General features: G+C 45.9%; 2 protein-coding genes across 10 annotated transcripts in view; one reads left to right on the forward strand and one right to left on the reverse strand.

Moving 5' to 3' along the window:
- The window catches only part of LOC110499878 (uncharacterized), a 49,174-nt gene extending 40,111 nt beyond the window's left edge, over positions 1-9,063 (forward strand). Inside the window, exon 3 of the mRNA XM_036957138.2 lies at positions 6,121-9,063. Coding sequence (XP_036813033.2) covers positions 6,121-8,180 — 2,060 coding nt within the window. The 3' untranslated portion in view covers positions 8,181-9,063. The remainder of the gene's footprint in view (positions 1-6,120) is intronic.
- Positions 9,064-9,460: 397 nt separating this feature from the next.
- Positions 9,461-19,581, reverse strand: part of LOC110499883 (inosine-5'-monophosphate dehydrogenase 1b) — a 29,075-nt gene continuing 18,954 nt past the window's right edge. For all 9 annotated transcript variants that reach the window (XM_036957139.2, XM_036957140.2, XM_090213664.1 and 6 more), the window contains 10 exons: positions 19,217-19,291; positions 18,783-19,077; positions 18,389-18,588; positions 17,699-17,789; positions 17,427-17,522; positions 16,620-16,763; positions 14,778-14,922; positions 13,088-13,231; positions 12,904-12,987; positions 9,461-11,526 (listed from right to left, as the gene is read on the reverse strand). In XM_036957139.2, coding sequence (XP_036813034.1) covers positions 11,505-11,526; positions 12,904-12,987; positions 13,088-13,231; positions 14,778-14,922; positions 16,620-16,763; positions 17,427-17,522; positions 17,699-17,789; positions 18,389-18,588; positions 18,783-19,077; positions 19,217-19,291 — 1,296 coding nt within the window. In that variant the 3' untranslated portion in view covers positions 9,461-11,504. The remainder of the gene's footprint in view (positions 11,527-12,903; positions 12,988-13,087; positions 13,232-14,777; positions 14,923-16,619; positions 16,764-17,426; positions 17,523-17,698; positions 17,790-18,388; positions 18,589-18,782; positions 19,078-19,216; positions 19,292-19,581) is intronic.

Genomic DNA, 19,581 nt, shown 5'->3' on the forward strand with positions numbered 1-19,581 from the left:
GTGCCTCGTGGTGGCCCAACACCCTATTATGACACTTTATGTTGGTGGTTCATTTATTTTGGCAGTTACCTGTATTTCCACACTACGAGGTTGGAATAATAGTGTGAAATTGTGAAAATGCCGATAATGCCGTATTAACGTAAGAGCTGTTTGACAAGACTGGCTGTGATTTCTGCCTGTTCAGGTGGGATGGAGTTTTGGACTGCCTGGCGACAGCCAATAGTTAATAATAATTTGGGGGTGCTTATATTTGTCCTGTTACACACAAGTGTATAATGGGAATGTGTTTCTTGCATATCCCAACTCTCTCTGAGACACCCACAGAGAGTGGGGTCACGGCCAGGGTCACGGCCAGGGTCACGGCCAGTGCCCCTGGAGCAATTAGAGTTAAGTATCAAGGGCACAGCAACAGACTTTTCTCCTTGTCGGCTCCGGTACTCGAACAAGCGACCATTCGGTTACTGGCCCAACACTAACCTTGAGGCTACCTGCCGCCCATTGACCAATAACAAAGAGAGTTTTAAACCTCTCTGCCAATAACAGCTAGTTTTGAGGTTCCATATCCCTCCCATAAAGCTTAGGCCCCTCACTCAGACCACAACCATAGTCCTAGCAAAATTCTTGCTTGAGAAATGTGTCTTTGCTAAGAAGCTATTTTTTATATATTTTTTTACAATTTGAATTGAAAAAAATAACAATAAGGTACTTAATTGTTGCCCATAAATGATTTGATATTGAGATAAAAACAGATGCATTGGGCATTTAAGGCATAACCTCTGACGTAAGTCTGATACTAATCGCTCAACTTCTGTTGAACTATGGGAACCTTACAGTATGTCCGCAACTCTAGTATGTTTCAATGGCGATTTAAACTGACGCACAAAAAAGACAACACTTTGATCCGAGTTGGATCATCGTCAGGTCATCTTTTTCTTGAATACGTTCTTCTGTCCTGCACCTGATGAGTTGGAATTTCCTTCTTTTTCTCTATTTTCTAACCATCTACAAACATCTCTGTCCAAGCTATATTGTAAAGTAGCTTGTTATTGACTATAGTGTCTACATACATACATACGCACGTACGCACGCTGTTGGCATTGAATCCGGGCAATAATATGACATCCATATATGTGACTGACTGTAAACCTGAGGGGTTTTGTCACAAGTGGAATGTAGACTATAACTAGGGAGCAACACGCGATGGAACGGACCGGACTTCGCTGTCCCCGTCACACGGCCACATTCCAACGGGGGCGGGTATCCAGGACGGCGGACTGGCTGACTCGCTGGACGCTCCGATGGGCGATTAATTGACCCGAGCGAGACAGGCAGGAACCTTTGGCTCTAGTCCAGAAACCCCAGTCACGTTTTCCACTGTGCCCGCGGGGCAGCTAGGGCATCGCCCAGGAAAGTAAACAAACGGGTGGAACAAGCGACTGGCCTGCCACAACATGACCACCCTTATCTGTGGCAGTTGTCTCGCCTGGCACTTCCTGTTTGTGTTAAACTCTGCCCACATCTCCCACACTGTGCAGACAGGGTGTCTGGTATGACAATATTACATCATTATTGTTAGGACACTACTTCTCGTCTCTCCTGTAGTAATAGCCATCTTCAAAAGGAATCTTTTACTGACAGATAAGGAACATATCAGGCACCACCTCTTATCATAACATTATTACAATTTAACTACTGTCTGTAGGTGTCATCATCAGGGATGGTTCCAATGAGTTACTGACTCATACAAGTGGCTGAAAAATAGTGGGCTGAAGCAACATTAATATTCTATGGGGGTGCCATGTTATTGCTTTTGGGGAGGGGCACTGATTTGTTATGGGAGTGCCCAGAACCCCTGGCAGCCAGTGTAATTCTAACCCTGTCAGAACAAATACAATTTATTGTTCATTTCACCCTCCAGATTAGTTGAGTAATAAGCTGTGTCAGAGCTGTTAGTGTGCTGATTCACCTCAGTGGATTTTAGACGAATACAAGACTGTTGTAACTGCAGAGTCTGCTATATATTCAGCTGAACGGACACTCATTAAATGTGCAACTGTGCAAAACCTAAAGGGAATGTATCAATAGCCATGTTGTGCTAGGGTATACTATATCCTACAGGGGACTAGAGAGAGATAGAGAAACATCATGGAACGATGCACGGAGGAACCTCTTTAAACACTTTTCATTTCTGCCCATTAAAGATTCAACGGGCCTAATTAAAAAACCCTGCATCAGGGAAAAACAAAGCCTCTTAAAACATTGGCAGTCAGTATTTCACAGCATTAGTGCCATGATTAAAGCCACAGTCGCCCGTCTCGTAACCGTCTGTCAGAGGTTAAATAAAAATGGTGACGTCGTACCGCGAGACAGATCGCTCACTCAGGTTCATATTTCCCAGAGCTTGACGGGTCCGTCATCAACTCACACCGAATCTCGGGAGTCGGTGGCTGAGCACGGAATGAAGACAAAACGAGTGTCAAAAGAAGACAATCAGTACTCTGCAGGACAGCGCTGAGGTTTATGTTGAAGCCCCTCTTTAAAAGGATCAGCCACTCGAGTCAGGCTTTGATAGAAATGTTCAGGGGTCCGTGTTGTGGTTTGGGCTTCCTGAATAGAGTGGAGAGGTTTCTTTGGTCGGCGAATGAGAGGGACCGGCGAGGCTGATGGGAGGTGGAGAATACAGTCTTAATGACAACCTTTCTACAACACACCATGTTAACAGGAAGCACTCTTGCATTAAACTGAGAAAAGGGCACTGGGTTTTGTGTTTCAGCATCCTCAATATGGTTGCAGGGCCACATGCATGCACACCATACCCAAAGCTGTTCACATTAGAGCTCAATTGCCAGGCAGTGTATTTAGACAGGGAGAGAGAGAAGGGGCAATGCGGGAGGAAGAGAGAGACACACACAAAGATGGGGTAGAGGTTATGAGAGGAAGAGAGAGCGTGTGTGTCAGAGAGAGAGAGAGAGAAAAAGAAGAATGGTCTTCGAGGGAGGAAACAGGACCAGTATAGAAGAGACGTCACAAACAAAACTGTCCATTACGGGTCTGGGACTGAGACGGGGTGGGGAAACAGACAGCTACCATACAACACAATCAGAGGAGCTAGGGTCTCATATATCACAAGAGAAAAGGGACAACTTAAATGTATAAATACATTACTTAGTTTTGTGGTACAGAGGTTTGTACATAAATCGAGGTTGCATACCAACATGCAATCAATGTGCCAACAGACATGACGTATCTCATTTTGCCACACGTCTTTATCATCCAAACTGCATTTTAGTACCATACAGACCACATTTTGAGACCATTTGACAAATGCCTGGGCTGTATTATACAATATTCAAAAGCATCCTTATTTTAATCAAATCCAACCCACAGTCCACTTCACACCACTATCACAGACAGACGTTTCACAGAGTCACAAGGTACTCTACATCTAGCAGCCTACAAATCACGCAGCTCTGTAACTGCTAGTACCTCCCTGTATACCAGGATATCCTGCTCGTTTGTCTCCGTCTCTGTAGCCCAATAAGGAGCCTGGTGGGAGGACGGCTCATAATAATAATGTCTGGAACGGAGCAAACAGAATGATACCATCCCATTGATTCTGCTCCAGCCTTTACCACGAGCCTGTCCTCCCACATTAAGGTGCCACCAACCTCCTGTAGATTATATCTGATAGGGCTGGGCTTGAATGACTGATGAGGCTGTGTGTCTGTGTCTGGATACAAGATGTAATTCGGCCTGTTTCGGCCTGTTTTCACATCTTCAATAGGAAGAGTGAGGAGAAGCATGGAAATAAATGGGTACCCGCTGGTCTGTTTGATGTCCTAGCTGATCTGTATTACTGAAGTGGCATTGATTGAGGATAATGCTTTGGCTAATGGCTATTATGGACGTCATGTAAGATGTTGGCTGTCGAAGTCTGTAAAGCTCGCTTTGAAAAGGAAGAGCCTAAATCCGTGCGAGGGAAACTGTCGCTGGTGCCCATCCGTGATGCATTTGTTTGTGTGTAATGACTACTAGGTAAACACATCCAAGTCATCTTCCATATATTGATCTTACCAGTATACATGCATTGACCTTACCTACATGCATTGACTTGGCGCTCAGCCCACATGCTTTCACAGACTTGGCCCTCAGCCCACATGCTTTCACAGACTTGGCCCTCAGCCCATTAGTGTCTAGGCTCGAATGTTGAGTAAACATTGTGTATTCTCATGTGTGCCTGTTTAGGATGGACTCTCTTGGGTGTTGCCCTCTGCTGGTAAATTGTATTACTATGCTGTTATCAGAAAACAGCTTCCTGAGGACGATTTGGCTGTGCAGCATTGCGCTGTATAGACGCTGCTGCATATGGCATTGATCTACAGTGCATTGCGAAAGTATTCGGCCCCCTTGAACTTTGCGACCTTTTGCCACATTTCAGGCTTCAAACATAAATATATAAAACTGTATTTTTTTGTGAAGAATCAACAACAAGTGGGACACAATCATGAAGTGGAAGGACATTTATTGGATATTTCAAACTTTTTTAACAAATCAAAAACTGAAAAATTGGGCGTGCAAAATTATTCAGCCCCTTTACTTTCAGTGCAGCAAACTCTCTCCAGAAGTTCAGTGAGGATCTCTGAATGATCCAATGTTGACCTAAATGACTAATGATGATAAATACAATCCACCTGTGTGTAATCAAGTCTCCGTATAAATGCACCTGCACTGTGATAGTCTCAGAGGTCCGTTAAAAGCGCAGAGAGCATCATGAAGAACAATTAACACACCAGGCAGGTCCGAGATACTGTTGTGAAGAAGTTTAAAGCCGGATTTGGATACAAAAAGATTTCCCAAGCTTTAAATATCCCAAGGAGCACTGTGCAAGCGATAATATTGAAATGGAAGGAGTATCAGACCACTGCAAATCTACCAAGACCTGGCCGTCCCTCAACTTTCAGCTCATACAAGGAGAAGACTGATCAGAGATGCAGCCAAGAGGCCCATGATCACTCTGGATGAACTGCAGAGATCTACAGCTGAGGTGGGAGACTCTGTCCATAGGACAACAATCAGTCGTATATTGCACAAATCTGGCCTTTATGGAAGAGTGGCAAGAAGAAAGCCATTTCTTAAAGATATCCATAAAAAGTGTCATTTAAAGTTTGCCACAAGCCACCTGGGAGACACACCAAACATGTGGAAGAAGGTGCTCTGGTCAGATGAAACCAAAATTGAACTTTTTGGCAACAATGCAAGACGTTATGTTTGGCGTAAAAGCAACACAGCTCAACACCCTGAACACACCATCCCCACTGTCAAACATGGTGGTGGCAGCATCATGGTTTGGGCCTGCTTTTCTTCAGCAGGGACAGGGAAGATGGTTAAAATTGATGGCAAGATGGATGGAGCCAAATACAGGACCATTTTGGAAGAAAACCTGATGGAGTCTGCAAAAGACTTGTCTTCCAACAAGACAATGATCCAAAACATAAAGCAAAATCTACAATGGAATGGTTCAAAAATAAACATATCCAGGTGTTAGAATGGCCAAGTCAAAGTCCAGACCCGAATCCAATCGAGAATCTGTGGAAAGAACTGAAAACTGCTGTTCACAAATGCTCTCCATCCAACCTCACTGAGCTCGAGCTGTTTTGCAAGGAGGAATGGGAAAAAATGTCAGTCTCTCGATGTGCAAAACTGATAGAGACATACCCCAAGCGACTTACAGCTGTAATCGCAGCAAAAGGTGGCGCTACAAAGTATTAACTTAAGGGGGCTGAATAATTTTGCACGCCCAATTTTTCAGTTTTTGATTTGTTAAAAAAGTTTGAAATATCCAATAAATGTCCTTCCACTTCATGATTGTGTCCCACTTGTTGTTGATTCTTCACAAAAAAATACAGTTTTATATCTTTATGTTTGAAGCCTGAAATGTGGCAAAAGGTCGCAAAGTTCAAGGGGGCCGAATACTTTCGCAATGCACTGTATATTTGGGACGGTCAGATGGCCACAGGTGGATTTCACATGTCAAACCTCATGACAAATGGCTTTTTAGGAAGCGATAAACATTTTATGGAATCTAAATTGAAATTCTATATTTTCCCATGTTTTTTTCAGGTAACCTTCCTGATCCTGAAGACTGGCTGTCCGACCCAACGGGTAGTGAAACCACCTACCTCCCAGACTGCAATCAGGAACATTCGGGAATCTGCAACATCTCCAACACCTGGGCACCGCCCACCACCTCTGACGTCCTCCCCACCGCTAACACCCCCTCCACCAACCAATCAAATAACCCCTTCCTGATTCCGGCCCGGCCCATGTTCGTATCCCTGCATTCTGATTGGAACAGCGCCATGGCCGCCTGGGGATTAGCCTGGGATGCACACGTGTACGGTCTGGGCTCCATCTTCGCCATGGTGACCCTGGCCTCGGCGCTCAACCTGCTGTGCCTGCCCCTGCGCTGCCCTTCCGGCTGTGGCTACTTCGCCCTGGTCAGCGTCTTCCTCCTGGCTGCAGGGTGTACCAGGGCTTTCTCCCTCCTCTACGATGCATACGGCCACCAGGACCGGCTGCCCTCCACCGAGGCCTCCCTGCTGCTCTACGAAGCCCCGTTCCCCTGCCTGACTGCAGCCTTCGGCCTGGTCTTCCTGCTCCTCTCTATGCGCTCCAGAATGCAGCTATCCTACTCAGCCTTCCAGAGACCCTGTTTCCTGGCCTGTCTGGTGTTGCTGCACTTCGCAGCAGCTTTTGGTCCTGTAGCACTGCTGAGGCTCTACCAGAGGAGGGCACCCTTCTGCCTCTTCATCTCGCTCATCTCCCGGGGAACGTTTGTGGCGCTGGTTTCTTTTCTATCGGTCGCCTATTTTGTGTTTTTCTGCTACGTACGGGCGGACTCAAAGCACATTTACCACCTGAATAACACCTCGCCCACGCCAGCTGAGCGATACAACCGCTGTCCGTTCGCAGAGAGCAGGGACTGGGACCGTGCGGCTGCGACAGTGTGCCTTTCAGCTCTGTTCTGCCTGGCATGCGCCGGGCTGCAGCTGTACGCCATGCTCCACTCTCTGGGGCTCGCCGGAGGAGCAGATGTGTTCCGCCCCTGGCCTTGGTGGACCTTCCAGCTCAGCTGCAGGGTTTGTGAGGCCGGAGTTTGTCTCACCCTAGCTCTGGTGGTGGCCCAGCCAATCTACTGCTCTGACCACCTTCCCCAGCCTGGAAGCTGCTGGACGGAGCTGCTGGCGATTAAGTCGCCCATTATGCCGGGAACCTACCAGTGGACCCTGAGCCAGCAGGAGAAGCTGGCCATCTGCGACATTGGGCACGGGGAGACAGAGTGCCTACCCCTCTACACGCTGATGGATGAAAGGCTAGGCAGCAGCTTGAACGGCCTGGATCTCCTGTACCACAGCAACCGGGCCTTGGCTTACAGAGACCTGGACCTGAATTTGGATCTGCCTGGCTCCAGCAAGCCCGAGGACAGGTGTGGTGGAGAGGCGTCCGGGGGTTCCTCCTTCACCAGCGACTCCACGGCTGACCTGCGGCCGCCATCGCCCATCAACCTGCGCCGTAGTATTGATGAGGCACTCTTCAGCGAGGACCTCTTTCCCATAAGCCTCTTCAGACCGTCCATACCCTTTTGCTGCAGTGACCTGTCACTCAACATCCCCTACTCCACGTCCACCCTGCCCAATAGTGGCCAGGTGCTTCGAGAGACCCTCTCAGCTGACCCAGGCCTGTACCGGACGACCTCCTGCGTGGAGATGGCCCCTCCTCCCCCAACCCCTCTACCAAACCGACCTATGGCAGGCGACACCATCCTGGGTGCTCCACCATCTCCCTCCCTGTCCTCCAACTCCTCTTCCCCAGAACGCTGGAGGGGAAGTTCCTCCTCCTGCTCCCTGTACAGACCCTCATTAGGGGGGTCCTCTCTGGTCCTCTGTTCCAGCCCAGAGGGGCACGCCCAACCCCCATCCCTAGGCGGCAGCTCAAGCCGCATTACAGCCTCCAGCCACCAGGGCTCACACATGCAGAGATACTATCGCACACTGGGGTCAGCCTCACAGGAGAGTCTTGACCTAGAGTCTGAAGCGGACCGGTCCGTACAAGAGGAGTTCATCAATGTCTGCAGACAGATTGATGCGATGAGCATCTGCAGTGAGACAATTGACCTGTAGGCAGAGCTCTCAACAGTCAAGGGCTAAAGACTGAGGACTGGACTGAAATAAGGTGTTGTGAAGAAGGATTCAAGATGGCGTCACGATCTGTAAGGAGCAACGAGCGGTTTGATTCATCAGGCTAGCCTTCATTGTCAAGAAAGGTAAAACAGTGCGTAAATGAACTGAGGGTTTGTTTCAGAATGTTGACAAGAGTCTTAAGTGCCACATGCCAAGGAGAAATTTGTGACATTTTTTTCCACATTTGCTATTGAATGATGAAGTTTGATACGTTAATAAAAGTTGCGTTTTCCTGTGCATTTCAAGAGGGGCACAGGAAAGCAAAATACATTTGTACAAAACGTTTTGCATTCAAATAAATAATACTGTGATTGAAATAAGCACTTAATAAACGACTACTGAAATCTTGTTTTAATATTTTAGCATACTCTTATCCAGATTGTGAGTGCATACATTCTCATACTTTTTTTCCTTCTCCATACTGGTCCTCTGTTGGAATCAAACCCTGGTGTTGCCAGCACCATGCTCTACCAACTGAGCTACACGGGACTGTACTTTACATTTTCATAGTGTAAAATTGTTATTCAATGCCGAGTTGTTTCAATTCAGTCAAATATATTGTGTTTGTGAGCCTCTACATGAAGAATTAGACATGTTAGAGATGTGCTTTAAGATCCATCCAATAAAGGAAAGCTTGATTTGAACTAAAGGCAACATTGTAGCGGAGCAGCAGTGAACTATACTGGTAGGATAGCACCGATACTATTGTGCTTTAACTTCGGACTGACACACAGTACATTTTATATGAAGCCGCTTGATATTTTATTAATGTTTAAAAAATATTTTACTCAAAACATGATTAAATAAAGAGAAATGTCAACAATTAAGTGTGCATGTTTTGTTTTCACCAAGTTTCAGGTCATGTAGTTCAGGTATCTTCTATAGTTACATTTGGGGATATTATTTTTGACAATGCAATATTATTTTTGCACCAGTTGGCTGTACATGCCCCAAAACACCAGTATTTTTACTTCATAGTTTGATCTCCATCTTTTTAAATTAGGTAGACAGTTTGTATCCAACACTTTTACTTCCACGACTGACCAAAACTCATGACTCTTGTCCCTCTGCAGCAGACACATGGTGAGAAATATGTTTGGAACATTGAATCACAATACATATAGAATCGTAATACATATCGTATCAGCACACAAGTATCGTGATAATATATTGTATCCTGAGGTCCCTGGGAATTCCCAGCCTTAATAACAACCCACAAATCAACATATTTGGACTTTTATTGTTTTACAGCATTAGTGACCGGTTTCTGTTGTAATCCCATTGTAAACAAGGCCTGTTTCATAGTCAGTGGAGATTCTCATAACTAAAGGTGGGAGACTGCAAACAACCATTTCAAACAGGATACAGGTATATAATTCTCCATACATCTTCATGTACATATTTACTTAATATTCATGTCAACTGTAAGAGTACTGATAGTCAAGTGAGGTCCCGGTAGGGCAAAGTACATTAGCACAAAACGGAAAGAAAGTCACTCCTACAGCTTCGAGACATCCTAAAAAAAACATCTGGCAAAAAGAACAGTTTACGAAAAACGTTAGAAAAATCTATTCCTACACAAGCTGAATGATATAGATACGGTATCTCAGTGAGAAAGGGGGTGAGGAGGATGTATAGCGCCATGCACATACAACACAGTTCTTACGGGAATTTAAGACTTTCCGTCGTGACAACCCCCATTTCAAGGCATATCTCTGGTAATCAGAGCAGGTCAAAGCTGCTAGCAATTGGTGCCACAATCTGGGACAGGGGTGGAGCGAGGGACTACATTGCTGGCGATTCGTAGCTTTAAATTTGGGCTTTTAGTATTAATAACACTAAAGTGTAACAGAGAGCATGTTGATACATTTGGCAGTATGTAGGGAATTAGAAAAAAGCGGAATATAAATAGAGCCATGTTGAGGCTTTAAAAAACTAAAAAGCCTACATATCAAAACCCTTCATGCTCCTTCGAGCCCCTGGGACTTTCTTCAGCAGAGATCGTCAACTAGATTCAGCCACGGGACGATTTCTTGGGTGGATGGGCAGGGGCCGGAACATAATTACAAATCATTTGTAGACTGCAAATTGACCGCAGGAGGTCCAAACAGATATAATATAACTTAAACAATAATTTCAAACCCTGCTTACATTTTGTATACGATGACATCTCTGTATTATCTGTAGGAATACTTGGGAACAGATATCCCAAATTAAAATCACTTGGTTCTGATTAACTGGTGTTTTTACACTCTTTTGTTCCAAGCATAATAATTATTTATTTATTTACTGTGAGGGGGGGGGGCAAATGAAACAACGTGGGTCAAATTTGGCACGGGGGATGCCAGTTGGGGAACCCTGCTTTACAGCTTTTAAATCAAACAATTTTTCTTGAAACTCGTTTCCTTCCAGTCTAAAAGATTATCGTATTACCCATTGTTTACCGGCACTGTGATAGGCCACTAGTTTATTGGTTCACGTCGACTAAGGGGGGTATGACATGGCCACTACGGCGAGGGAACGTCACCTAGTCTAGAGTCCCAGCCAATGAGTCTGTCAGTTAAATCACAGTCAAAAGTTTAACAGAACAATCTACTTTTCTCAAAGCAGTTAACATATTTCTGCATAAACAGAGCTAACTACATAGATAAAGGAGGATTGCCACAATACACTTGCACACAGAGTAGCAAGACAAGTGTTTTTCCACATATATATATATATAGTTTGATTGGGATGTTTGTGGCTTCTGATGGAGGTGTCGGTACGAGCAGATCCCAGGGAATACAGAGGGGTGACAGGATGGCTCTCTCAGTTTCACCAGGAAGAAGAAGATAGCATAACAGCACCTTCTTCACTGAGTTTATCCTCACACACTCTCTCTCTCTCTCACACACACTCTCTCTCTCACACACACACTCTCTCTCTCACACACACACTCTCTCTCTCACACACACACTCTCTCTCTCTCTCACACACACACACACAATCAAATACTTCCTTCAACACGCTCTCACACACACCAAGGGGACCGGTATTCTGGGAGGGGGTTATGGTGAAAACCCTGATGTTCCGCTTCGTAAGTGCAAAATCCTATGTTTCCCAGGTGATGGTGTTTGTTTTGCAGGTGTTCCCCCCCAGACCTCTCCCGTGGGGTGTGTGGGGAGTCGGCAGGGAGAGTGATGAGGTGGGTGTCAGATGTGGTGGTTACGTTTGGTCACAACGGGGGTGGGGGCGGCCCTAGTCCGCTTCTTTCTGGCCCCTCCATCAGTAAAGTCGTTTCTCGTAACTGCAGAGAGAGAGGGCATCGTGAAAACACAATGATACCATCAATCAGTTAACGATAATCAATAATATAACCACACAAAACAATTCCTATCACCTGCTCTAAAACACACAGAACAATTCCTATTACCTGCCCTAAAACACACAGAACAATTCCTATTACCTGCCCTTAAACACATGAAACAATTCCTATTACCTGCTCTAAAACACACAGAACAATTCCTATTACCTGCCCTAAAACACACAGAACAATTCCTATCACCTGCTCTAAAACAGACAAAACAATTCCTATCACCTGCTCTAAAACACACAGAACAATTCCTATTACCTGCCCTAAAACACACAGAACAATTCCTATTACCTGCCCTAAAACACATAGGAATTGTTCTATCACCTGCTCTAAAACAGACAAAACAATTCCTATCACCTGCCCTAAAACACACAGAACAATTCCTATTACCTGCCCTTAAACACACAGAACAATTCCTATTACCTGCCCTTAAACACACAGAACAATTCCTATTACCTGCCCTTAAACACATGAAACAATTCCTATTACCTGCTCTAAAACACACAGAACAATTCCTATCACCTGCCCTAAAACACATAGGAATTGTTCTATCACCTGCCCTAAAACACACAAAACAACTCCTATTACCTGCCCTAAAACAACCGGATAGAACTTATCAATGACCCTTTCCTACTACATCAGCTATCAATCTGTCTAAGCAATAAGATACTTATTCAACTATAAAACAAAGATTGACAAATCCCATTCAATCCCCCATCATCTTGCCAGTATACTTATTACAGGGTTATCTGCCCTATGGATAACTGGGGAAGGAGAGGATGGAAGGAGGCTAGTGGACAGAGAGAGGAGACAAAGCTTCCCATAATTCATCCCCATTCAAAGATGAAATACGTAATGGCGAGCACCCCTCCTCCCACTAACAAGATAATAGTCTGAAGGGGAACGTCACATCGCCATATTAGCCGTCCTTATAGGCTAGCTGCCAGATTCAAACATCAAGATGGGAAGCACTTATCTAAAGGTAAGATTTACATTTCCAACCTGGATCATTTAAATCAACAAGATCAAAAACTTAGCCTTTCAATTTAGAAACAAGGGGAGAGTTGTTCTACATGCAAATGGAGATGTGGGGCCCACCACTAGGACACACCCTTCACTTCACAGGTCTATGTACGTGTACTTACATGGAACAACAGAACATCTATGGTGAAAGACAGAGAAAGAGGACTGATGTCTGAGAAAGAGGCAACACTATCAGTCGTAGAAAAGTCATGGCTATCTACTGCTACACACACATTTCAATTCCACTGTGTGTGTGTGTGCGTGTGTGGGAGACAGAGTCCAACGTACGAGTGAAGCCCATGGACTCCTCCTTCCACCTGAGCAGACGTGGTCCTCTTCTCAAACTTCAGCTCTCCAGAGTACATCATGGAGCTGTGGAAAACAACACAATATCAGAGATCACTCAGTCACACACACACACTACTATCAGAGATCACACACACTGGTCCCCTCTACCTCACACACAACTCACCGTAGAACAGAGAGACTCTTCGCGCCGATGTCCTGACAGCCATGTTGGATGCCAGCGATCAGGTAGGGGATAAACTTGTGGATGGAGCCCTTGTCCTGAACAGAGCCGGACACACCCTGAGCCACCTTCACCTTGTCCCCTTCACTGTGGAATCAGCCAGTCAGAACACAGAGACGGGTCAGACACTGCTGTGGAATCAGCCAGTCAGAACACAGAGACGGGTTAGACACTGCTGTGGAATCAGTCAGAACACAGAGACGGTTTAGACAAGGCTGGGGAATCAGCCAGTCAGAACACAGAGACGGGTTAGACGCTGCTGTAGAATCAGCCAGTCAGAACACAGAGACAATCAGCCAGTCAGAACACAGAGTCGGGTTAGACACTGCTGTAGAATCAGCCAGTCAGAACACAGAGACGGGTTAGACACTGCTGTGGAATCAGCCAGTCAGAACACAGAGACGGGTTAGACACTGCTGTGGAATCAGCCAGTCAGAACACAGAGACGGGTTAGACACTGCTGTGGAATCAGCCAGTCAGAACACAGAGACGGGTTAGACACTGCTGTGGAATCAGCCAGTCAGAACACAGAGACGGGTTAGACACTGCTGTGGAATCAGCCAGTCAGAACACAGAGACGGGTTAGACACTGCTGTGGAATCAGCCAGTCAGAACACAGAGACGGGTTAGACACTGCTGTGGAATCAGCCAGTCAGAACACAGAGACGGGTTAGACACTGCTGTGGAATCAGACAGTCAGAACACAGAGACGGGTTAGACACTGCTGTGGAATCAGCCAGTCAGAACACAGAGACGGGTTAGACACTGCTGTGGAATCAGCCAGTCAGAACACAGAGACGGGTTAGACACTGCTGTGGAATCAGCCAGTCAGAACACAGAGACGGGTTAGACACGGCTGTGGAATCAGCCAGTCAGAACACAGAGACGGTTTAGACAAGGCTGGGGAATCAGCCAGTCAGAACACAGAGACGGGTTAGACGCTGCTGTAGAATCAGCCAGTCAGAACACAGAGACGGGTTAGACGCTGCTGTAGAATCAGCCAGTCAGAACACAGAGACGGTTTAGACACTGCTGTAGAATCAGCCAGTCAGAACACAGAGACGGTTTAGACACTGCTGTGGAATCAGCCAGTCAGAACACAGAGACGGGTTAGACACTGCTGTGGAATCAGCCAGTCAGAACACAGAGACGGGTTAGACACTGCTGTGGAATCAGTCAGAACACAGAGACGGTTTAGACACTGCTGTAGAATCAGCCAGTCAGAACACAGAGACGGTTTAGACACTGCTAATGGACAGCGAAATTCTCAAATGAGAGCACAGAGAGCAGCTTAAACCCAGGAAAGTTGGCATCATTTGTTTTGAGAAAATGACATTTGTCATATATTGTATTACAATGTGAACCGTCTGAAATGAAGGACAAACCAATAAATACATGTATATAATCAGACATAAAATATTAATTTCATTCAACAGCAACTGTTGATGTGCAACAACTTTGTTTACCTGGTCTTCATTCCAACCCTCCTATGAATTCTAGTAGTGTCTGATCAAGAGTTAGTCCCAAATGGCACCCTATTCCCTATGGCCCCTGGTCAGAAGTAGTGCACTATACAGGCCAGGGAATAGGATGTGATTTGGGCTGCAGCTCTAGTGTGTGATGTCCTCCCTACCTGAAGTAGCGTTTCTGGCTGCTGGTGCTCTTCTCCATGGCGTCCAGAGAGCCCATGCCGCGGTACTTCTTCAGCCGCACGCCGTCCGAGAAGAAGTACTCCCCCGGAGCCTCCGTGGTCGCCGCTAGCAACGAGCCCATCATCACTGGGGAGGGGCGGAAGAGGTCATAACCAACCAAGGTCATTGGTTGGTAAGCATTTATCCAACTAATTGTCGGTACGGCTAGTGTTTTGTTACTTCGATTAGCTTCACATTGGCTTTACATTAGCTTTGATTACCATCAATCAGCTTTGAATGAATTAGAGGAATAGACATGAGATCAACAGTGGATTAGAAGAATAGACGTGAGATCAACAGTCGATTAGAGGAATAGACATGAGCTCAACAGTAGATTAGAAGAATAGACGTGAGATCAACAGTGGATTAGAGGAATAGACGTGAGATCAACAGTCGATTAGAGGAATAGACATGAGCTCAACAGTAGATTAGAAGAATAGACGTGAGATCAACAGTGGATTAGAAGAATAGATGAGAGATCAACAGTGGATTAGAAGAATAGACGTGAGATCAACAGTGGATTAGAAGAATAGACGTGAGATCAACAGTGGATTAGAGGAATAGACGTGAGATCAACAGTGGATTAGAGGAATAGACGTGAGATCAACAGTGGATTAGAGGAATAGACGTGAGATCAACAGTGGATTAGAGGAATAGACGTGAGATCAACAGTGGATTAGAAGAATAGACGTGAGATCAACAGTGGATTAGAGGAATAGACGTGAGATCAACAGTGGATTAGAAGAATAGACGTGAGATCAACAGTGGATTAGAAGAATAGATGAGAGATCAACAGTGGATTAGAAGAATAGACGTGAGATCAACAGTGGATTAGAAGAATAGACGTGAGATCAACAGTGGATTAGAGGAATAGACGTGAGATCAACAGTGGATTAGAGGAATAGACGTGAGATCAACAGTGGATTAGAGGAATAGACGTGAGATCAACAGTGGATTAGAAGAATAGACGTGAGATCAACAGTGGATTAGAGGAATAGACGTGAGATCAACAGTGGATTAGAGGAATAGACGTGAGATCAACAGTGGATTAGAAGAATAGACGTGAGATCAACAGTGGATTAGAAGAATAGACGTGAGATCAACAGTGGATTAGAGGAATAGACGTGAGATCAACAGTGGATTAGAAGAATAGACGTGAGATCAACAGTGGATTAGAAGAATAGACGTGAGATCAACAGTGGATTAGAGGAATAGACGTGAGATCAACAGTGGATTAGAAGAATAGACGTGAGATCAACAGTGGATTAGAGGAATAGACGTAAGATCAACAGTGGATTAGAGGAATAGACGTGAGATCAACAGTGGATTAGAGGAATAGACGTGAGATCAACAGTGGGAAACAGAAAACTAGCCCAAAGACATCAAGATACTATAATACTATAGACCTGGGCTGTTCAATTCTGTTCCTGAAGGTCTGAAAAACTTCTGGTTTCTGGTTCTACCTGGTAGTTAATTGCACTCACTTGGTGTCCCAGGTCTGAATTAGTCCCTGATTAGAAGGCGAGGATGAAAACCAGAAGTGTTTGGGCCCTCCAGGACCGACATTGGACAGACCTGCTATACACCTATTTAAGCCTATGAAATGAACGACATTGACCTAGTGCATGCTATAAAAGGGGTTAATGAAGGATTAAGCTAATGAATGAATGAATGGGTGAATAAGTGACAACAGAAGAGTGAATGATAATGAATGCATGACAATGAAAGAGAATGAATGACTATGGAAGAGTGAACGCATGAATTAACAAGTGAGTGAAAGGTACCTGTGGATGCCCCAAGTGAGAGAGCCTTGACCACGTGACCCACGGTCTGAATGCCACCGTCTGCGATGACTGGCACACCGAAACGTCTAGCATACTCTGCCACCTTATACACCGAGGTGCCCTGAGGCCGCCCGCACGCCATCACTACGGGAGACGGAGACAGGAAATGCGTCACCTTACCATGGTAACATATCCTATGACCGGTGTAGTCAGGCGGTGTTCGGTTGGGCCCGATGGATGGATGGATTTGTTTACGGAAGTAATATCAGAATCAAGGTGTTCAGTTAAAAAATAAACAGATTGAATATGTTCTTCCAATAAGGATGTTTGTTTTGCGCTTGAAAAACGTTTGCCATTATTTGCTGAACGTAATGCTGTGGAGAAAGTCGTCGCCATGGTAACCAAGAGCAGAGCCTTCATAAATCACCACGGCGACAGAGACTAGCAACCAGCGTAGCATCTTGGTTGGTTACTCGCTGCTCTGATCCTTCTCCAGTTTTGCTGTGTAGCTTCAGCGGTTGACCTATACATTAGAACTGATCCAAAGCCAGCTGCTATGGGTAGAGAATCCTATGCGAATTATCACATTTCTATTTAACATCACTACACTCATATATCATAACGTTTAGACGTAATACTACAATTCCAAATCGCACGCAAGGTGTAGATTCTGGGTTGGGTCAATTCCATTTCAACTCAGTCAATTCCGCAAGTGGGTTGAAATATAAAACCAGCAACAGTCCTATCCTGCATTCAGATGTGAATTGATCCTGTAAGGTTGATAGTATCAGGGGGTGGGGTCACTACCTTCCTGGGTGATACAGATGGAGCCACAGCCCATGCCCACTCTCAGAGCGTCCACTCCTGCATCAATCAGGTTCTTGGCCTGGGCTGCCGTCACCACTACAAGAGACAGAACACAACATCATCAGAAGGTAGGAAAAGAAAGGTTTAGTGTGTAAGTGTCTAATGTATTTCCCCCCCCAAGACCGATCTTGATAGCCTCTCAAAGATCTGAAAGTGGATGGCTGGAAGTGTCATATAGTGATAAATCCTGTCCCAGCGCTCCACTCTCTCACCGTTCCCTCCCACCACCTGCAGCTCGCTGTACTTCTGTTTGATGTAGTTGATCATGTTGACCTGATACACAGAGTTGCCTTGTGAGGAATCCTGCAGAAACAGAGAAAACAAGTCATGTCTGCACTGCAGTGCCACGGTCTACTGCCATTTAGACCTGAAACCCAACCGTAACTCGCCCCTAACCACCATGTCCACCAAACTGTATGACCGGGGCCTCCCGGGTGGCACAGTGGTTAAGGGCGCTGTACTGCAGCGCCAGCTGTGCCACCAGAGACTCTGGGTTCGCGTCCAGGCTCTGTCGTAACCGGCCGCGACCAGGAGGTCCGTGGGGCGACGCACAATTGGCCTAGCGTCGTCCGGAGGGTTTGGCCGGTAGGGAAATCCTTGTCTCATCGCGCACCAGCGACTCTTGTGGCGCATGACTTTCAACCTTTGTCTCTCCCGAGCCCGTACGGGAGTTGTAGCGATGAGACAAGATAGTAGCTACTAAACAATTGGATACCACGAAATTGGGGAGAAAAAGGGGTAAAATTAAAAAAAAAAAAACAACTGTATGACCAGCCTGATCACCCCTAACCACCATGTCCACCAAAACTGTATGATCAACCCCTAACCCAACCCTCCCATCTACCGTAATCTAAACCCCATCTGGATCCTAACCATAACCATAACCCCAACCTCAAACCCACCAGTACGACCACGTCGACCCCAGCCTGCATCAGTAGGTCCAGTCTGTACTTGTCGTCGTCCCTGGTGCCGATGGCGGCTCCGCACAGCAGCTGTTTGCGAGAGTCTTTGGAGGCCAGGGGGTAGTCCCTGTTCTTCTTCAAGTCTGTCCTGGCGATGATGGATACCAGCTCATCACTGTCGTTCACGATGGGCAGCTTGCCTGGTGGGGGTGGGGGGGGGGGAGAGAGAGCGAAGAGACTTTGTAATTCTGCCATCTAACCTCAAACAGTTCATAAATGACCTCGTACAGCAAACCAAAGACAATCTAATCAATAATAAGTTGAGGATGATACAATAGAACAATGTACCAGAAAACAGGCCACAATAGACTCCTAGAAGGACCGACTGGCTCACCTTTTTTGCTCCGCTGTAGAATGTCGTTAGCCTCTTTCAGCGTGACACCGGCTGGAGCCACCACTAGCTCCTCCCGCTTAGTCATGGCCTCCTCCAGTGGTCGGCTGTGGTCCTTCTCGGAGAGGAAGTCGATGTCTCTGGAGGTGATGATGCCCACCAGCTTGCTGCCCATCTTGCCAGTCTCGGTGACGGGGATGCCAGAGAAGCCGTGGCGAGTCTTGGCCTCGAACACGTCCCCCACCGTGTGACGCGGGCTCATTACAAGAGGGTCTGTGATGAAGCCCTGCTCAAACCTCTGGACAAACAACAAATATCTGTTAATAAACCATTGTGTGTATAGATGCACTGCAACCCATTTAATACCAATCAATATAAAATGATGCAAGTCATTAACTACAGGGTAAATGCTTTCATAGGCGTTTATGGGGTCTCACCTTAACCTTGCGGACCTCGTTGGCTTGGAATTCAGGGGTGCAGTTGTGATGGATGAGGCCGATGCCTCCCATGAGCTAAAGGCATTAAAAAACACCCGACAAATAAAAAACCCTTTTGGGAGAAGGAATACTGTTTATGGTACGTTTCCCCCCAGCAACACAAAACCCTTTTGGGAGAAGGAATACTGTTTATGGTACGTTTCCCCCCAGCAACACAAAACCCTTTTGGGAGAAGGAATACTGTTTATGGTACGTTTCCCCCCAGCAACACAAAACACTTCGATTGGGGCAGATGTGGAAAGCGCACAGTAATTTCTAGCATAGAGGACACACATATATATATTTTTTACTGGCTCGCATGTCAG

This window comes from Oncorhynchus mykiss, chromosome 21 (genome assembly GCF_057628025.1).
Source record: "Oncorhynchus mykiss isolate SJ-2025 chromosome 21, ASM5762802v1, whole genome shotgun sequence".
Classification (NCBI taxonomy): domain Eukaryota; kingdom Metazoa; phylum Chordata; class Actinopteri; order Salmoniformes; family Salmonidae; genus Oncorhynchus; species Oncorhynchus mykiss.